The sequence below is a fragment of the Hippocampus comes genome, unplaced genomic scaffold, assembly GCF_001891065.2.
Source record: "Hippocampus comes isolate QL1 unplaced genomic scaffold, H_comes_QL1_v1.1 scaffold193, whole genome shotgun sequence".
Taxonomy (NCBI): domain Eukaryota; kingdom Metazoa; phylum Chordata; class Actinopteri; order Syngnathiformes; family Syngnathidae; genus Hippocampus; species Hippocampus comes.
Window position 1 is genome coordinate 420,490 of NW_017805503.1, and position 5,657 is coordinate 426,146.

The following is a 5,657-nucleotide window of genomic DNA, read 5'->3' on the forward strand; positions in this document are numbered from 1 at the left end:
TTAAGATGAATGTGGTAGTGATGCATCGCGAGGGGCAGAGGAGGAGAGTCAGCAAGAAAGACCTTGTGCTCATTTGCGAACAAAAAAAAAAAAATCTCTGTGTGAGAGTGAGGCGGCGGGGTGGGGTGGGGGGGGGGGCTGGGGGAGTGGGAGGAGGGAGCGGAAGAGGGGGGAGGGTTGGAGATATTGTCATCCAGTCCTGCCAGAGAACAGAAGAGAACGGCAACGGAAAGCATCGGCAAGTTGGAGGATACGGACGCAAGCGCTGGGATGGGAGCAACGTGGAAATAAAGGAATACCAAACGGAGCGACGTCTGCAAAGGCAAAGGATGGAATGACAGAAAGAGAGAAAGCATTTTGTTGCTTGCGGACTTTCCTGTCTCTTCCCACTTCTGTTTGGAGCACCCCACAGTGAAAACACATACATATGATATATATCTAAAATTCCTATACATATATATCAAATTATGCCTGTTTTCAAAGAAGCGGCTGCTGGACAAGGAGAGAACTGACCACAATCCTCTCGTATGATTCCAATAGATCAGATGCAACAATTAGCTCAAAACTGTTGCATATTGGTGGCTTGAGATTCTTTTGGGTCAGCTTTTGCTCAGGTGCTCGTAATGTGAGTGGAAAATTTGAGCAACTTGCACCTGAACCAGCCCAAATAAGAACAAAAGAGCATCTGCTGCAGTCCAAGCGGGCTTCCTTTGAAAACAGGACATGTTTTGATGTGCCGATTGGTGGCACGCCGCCGCCGCCGCTGCTCTTGCTGTTACTGCTGCTGCTGTTATTTGGGCTGTCGCATCACCGCTTCACCTTCGTTCTTCACAACAAGCGACGGACATTTATTTTGGCCAAACTTGTGCTCTTGCACATCTCACAATGCAGAGAGAGCAGGTCTCCCTTGACCTCATGCTGATATTTGGTGAGCTTCAACAAAAGTCCAACAGTCCGGCTTGGAAAGAGATCAGGTATATTTTATGGGGCATTTCAAATTAAGGGTAGGGACGAATTTCTTCCTTTTAAGAGAACTTAGCCAAAAGTAAACCAAAATCCATGATGTGGGATTCTCCTTCAATAAATCCATCATCTTTCTTTTTTTTTTATAGCGTCTCTTGTGCAGCCTCACTAAGACGTTGAGAGCCAACATCACAACAGCATCCATATTCTCCCCCCCCCCTTTCCCCCGCCCTTCCCTCCTCAAGTAGGACAAAGCTAAATAGACGAAACCCAGCTGGTGTCCAGGGTCTGTTACAGATCGTGGGGTCCGGACATAACAGGACTTGCAGGGGCGGGCGGAGGGGAGAGGGGTCAAGCAAGAGCGGACCAGGTGCATAAAGGCACTGGACTCCTTGCGTGGTGACTGGAAGCCGCTGACAAAGAAAGAGCAGTCGGGAAATTGAAGCTGTCTGTGTGTGTGTGCGTGTGTGTGAGAGAGAGCGAGAGAGACACACACGTGCAAAAAGGAGAGGCGCTTCTGGACAGCCGTCATCGGAAGATGATAGCCGGATGAGTGCCCCAGGAGTTTTTTTGGGGGGGGGTTGTTTTTTCGAAAGAACAGCCTTGTTTACCTGTTGGCTCGTTGACCGAGAATAGGAAGACGACGGAAAAGGGCAAAAAGATGCCCACCACGAAAATAAAAGTGCACCCGTTGTGCATTGACATTGTCAGCGGGAAGATGAAAGACACGAGTTAAGCGAGGAGGAGTCGAGGAGGCAAGACGACTCCTGTGGGAAACCAACACACTCCGGTGAGTTTTCCTCGGGACGTCAAAAGTGATTTGGCGCCACTCATCAGATGTGTTACCCACTCAGGAATACGAGCATGGTTGAGGATTGAGAAACCCTCCAAAATGGGAACTGTGGATTGTTTGTGAGCCTGAGAAGAAACCCCCCGCCCCCTGCCCCATCCCTCCTTTCTTCTTTTGACAGCAAACACTTTCACAGATTGTTCTTTGACTGAGCAAAGTGGGAAACTGATTGCAGGAAATGCTACGAGCACGCTTATTTGTGGCCAGCAAGCGCTTCTGAACTGGATCCACTGCAAGCCAGCGGATTTGCATTTTTTTCCAACTTCTGGATGCCAAATGGCTTCATGAAAGGTGACACTTCCACAATTTTGGACCACTCACCTACAAACACACACGTGCATGTCAGTCAGGTAGCGACTGTCAAACTTGTACATTTTCAGGGACACGGGTGCACCTACTGTAAAATTCGAGATGAATTCCCCAGAGTCAAACTGTCACCATCATCAAACTTTTATTAACTGAGCAGCCAATTTTTAATTTAGCATTTGTTTACTGACATAAAAGCATAAAAATGAGTCAATAAGTTAAAAAAAAAAAAAAAAAGTTTAGCTTGAATGAATGCTTTTGATTCAACATGGCGACTGTACCGTGTTGGTGTGAGCACGCTGATTTACGTGTGAGAATGACTATTTAACACTCGTCTTGTCCCCCCCCCACCCCCAGGTTCTTGAATGTTGAGCCTATCAGTCACCCATCAACACTGAGGCATCAAGACCAAAGGACCTAAGATGTCTGCCTACCTGCAACCAATGCTGGTCAGCTTCTCAGCGGCCATTCTTCTCGCTTTGACGTCTCCGGGTGGACTTCCCCATCGGCCTTTGGGTCAGGTTTCAGCCCAGGCTCCTCCGAATAACTTCACAACTGAGCCCTCGGTGTTACCGGAGGCCGCCCTGGCGACGCCGACTGCGGAAACGGAGGACAAAACTCCAGGCGGCGCGAATCGTTGCTGGGGCTACTACGACGTCATGGGCCAGTGGGACCCACCGTTCAATTGTAACGCGGGGATCTACAGCTTTTGTTGTGGCTCCTGCTTCTATCGCTTCTGCTGCCAATTCAAAATCCACAGTTTGGATCAGACTTCCTGTTCAAACTACGACACGCCCGTCTGGGCAAACACCGGGCGACCGGCGGCACCCGTCACAGAGGTCCACCAGGAGCCAGATCGCGACCGAACCCACATGATCGTGTATATTATCTGTGGCGTGGTGGCCATCATGGTGCTCGTCGGAATTTTCACCAAGTTGGGTCTGGAGAAGAGTCGAGGCGGACAAACGGATATGACCAATTCCAGGTAGGACCTGAAAAAAGACGATTGATACTCTTGTTCTCGTGACACCTTAATCAAATCGTTATTGCGATGAAGCAATTGACTTTTAGAAAAGACATTCGCTTTACAGAACACAAACAAGCCAAGGTGCTTCGGGTCCACAGAAATCACAGATTGGATGTGCTGTACTCAGAGCCACCTTGCCATTTTTGCCAAGTAGACTGTATTTTTGGTTTATTTTTGTCCAAGAATAAGAGCATCCACGTCTCCAATGACCTAAATGGCCACAAAACACACTGAACAAGTCGTCACTACATTCCAGCAAAGTATTGTTTCTTTCTGGCATGCTGTTACTAAGCAATATTGTTTTGTTTTGTTTTGTTTTTTTTTAAATACGGTATTTCACTGCTGAGGTTCTAGTTCATTTTTGGAATACCAACACCATTTGGTTAAAAATAAGAGTTTAGATTCAATTTGCACATTTATTAACATCAAATGCGACTTTCATCTGAAGATGAAATCTAAAAATCTGAAAGTCCACCATGAAAGCGCCTTCCTCCATCTGTCGGTGCACATGTAAGTTTTTTATTTTGTTGTTGTTTTTACATTAGGATGCTTTTAGTTCTTTTACTTTGGCGGGAATTTGACAAAACGTGTATGTGATTTTGCGTGGCGTTTTGCTCGCGGACTGGTTGTGCAGCTGTTTCACATTGATGCTGGGATTGATTGCTGTGACACAACTGCGACTCTGACAATGTTTGGCCTCCAGTGAACGATCCGAAGGGAGCGGGTGGTTTTTGGATGGCTGGAATATTGACCGGATGTGACTGGAGAGGAGCCAACGGTTAATTCTAGTGCACAGAACAGTGAGGACAAGGGAGAGACACAAAGTGTGTGTCAGTGTGTTGGGTGTGACCAGCCAGCCTATTGGCTGGAAAGAATTGCACCATGGGGGGGCTCCTTTAAAATGTCGTCATGACCACATCTCTCAGCCTACTCGGCAGAGGAGTAAAACGATGGTGTGGGGGTCTAATGGGGAGTGAGGACGACTGGACACCAGAACTCGTTAATCCCGGCTTTGTAAATTGTGACACCCATAACGTGACGTAAACTGGCAGCTCTTGGCAAACGCTGTTCTCGGATATATGAACTTCTTAAATGAAGCGATTTCTTGGATGATTATTCTGAATTTCAGTCACCTGCAAAAAAAAAAAAACCCTCCATCTTCTTCGTTATTGCAATTCTCTGTTGGCAGCACCTATGCCATCAATGCAGCATTGTATGAAATTCATCCTGGAAATATTTAAATCACTGTAACTTGCACGTGAGGCCAGTAGTTAGCCATGTCACTTTGTGAAATACATCGCAGTCATATGCTGAATGTAAAACTTCAATTTAAAAAAAATAATAATAATAATAAGATGAATGGATCGGTGGTATTCCGATTTTTTTTTTTTACACTAAGTACAACCCCAAAATTATTTAGGTCGCTATGTACAACGCTCATGACCACAATAAAGTGAAGTCGCGTAGTAGGCCCAAGCGTCCATCAAAATCTTGGTGGATGGGGACAGTAAGAGTGAGTTTAATTGACATAATATGGCCCCCAAACCGAGTTTCCATACCCATAATTAGCAGCTACATGCTAGGAGAAGAGCCGCCCCTTTCAAGCAACTGGCCGACGACACAGTCTGAAACACTCGGTCAAAACCAAAAGGTACACAGTGTATATGTTACTCGACTGTACTATTTTTGTTGGATACACATCGTTGTGTTAGCTAACAGCAATATAAGCATTAGCTTCTGATGATTTGCTTTTTTAGAATTGGGGATCCACAAGTAGGTCTATCCCAAAGCATCATGGGAACAAAAGCCATCGTTAGCGGTGGCCCTGTAATTTCGTGGGGAGGGATGAACCGTGTTTCATTTGCATGAGACACGACTCCACCCTTTGAAGTGGATGTTAAGCATGATGTAATTCTTTACCCTTGGGGCATTTGTACACCTGTTTTAAATTGTGGGGGAAAAAAAAAAAGAAACAAAGAATATTGACTCTGTTAAAAGAGCTCGTATAAATGCCTTCTTAGAGTCTTCAGTTTACCTCCCATACTGTAGATCCATGCTTTTGGATAGAGGGAGGAAGCTGCAGCGCCGCGAAAGAAACCCACACAAGCAGAGGAAAGTTCCGAGTTCAACTTCAGCCTCAAGATCTTGTCCAACACGTTGCGCTTGACATCAGCTGTTTCGTGGCCAAAGACCGAAATGCGTTTCTATTCAGAAAAGATGAGCTCATCTTGGCATGCCAATCACATTTTCAAATTCACTCTCAACCTGTGATTGTCAGGTTCTTTCCACCAGCTGTGATGCGCACACGTGCGCTTGTGTGTGTGTGTGTGTGTGTGTGTGTGTGTGAGAGAGTATACCATGTCGGTGCAGTAGACAAGATAAATCTCACCACAAAGCTGTTAAGGTGCTAATGCGCTGAAATCCTGGGTCAGGCAATCACAACACAGTCAGTGGCGCACTGATGTAGAGCTCAAAACAAAGTGAGGGAAAGCACAACACAAACGCGCACCC

General features: G+C 46.2%; 1 protein-coding gene across 3 annotated transcripts in view; it reads left to right on the forward strand.

The window, feature by feature from the left end:
• The first annotated feature begins 211 nt into the window (after window positions 1-211).
• Window positions 212-5,657, forward strand: part of LOC109520281 (protein shisa-9) — a 53,436-nt gene continuing 47,990 nt past the window's right edge. The window contains exons 1-3 of one of the 3 annotated variants that reach the window (XM_019877401.1): window positions 212-1,753; window positions 1,818-2,104; window positions 2,477-3,104. In XM_019877401.1, coding sequence (XP_019732960.1) covers window positions 2,542-3,104 — 563 coding nt within the window. In that variant the 5' untranslated portion in view covers window positions 212-1,753; window positions 1,818-2,104; window positions 2,477-2,541. Of the gene's footprint in view, window positions 2,105-2,476; window positions 3,105-5,657 lie in introns of all 3 variants that reach the window. The other 2 variants (XM_019877400.1, XM_019877402.1) reach the window with 2 other exon arrangements.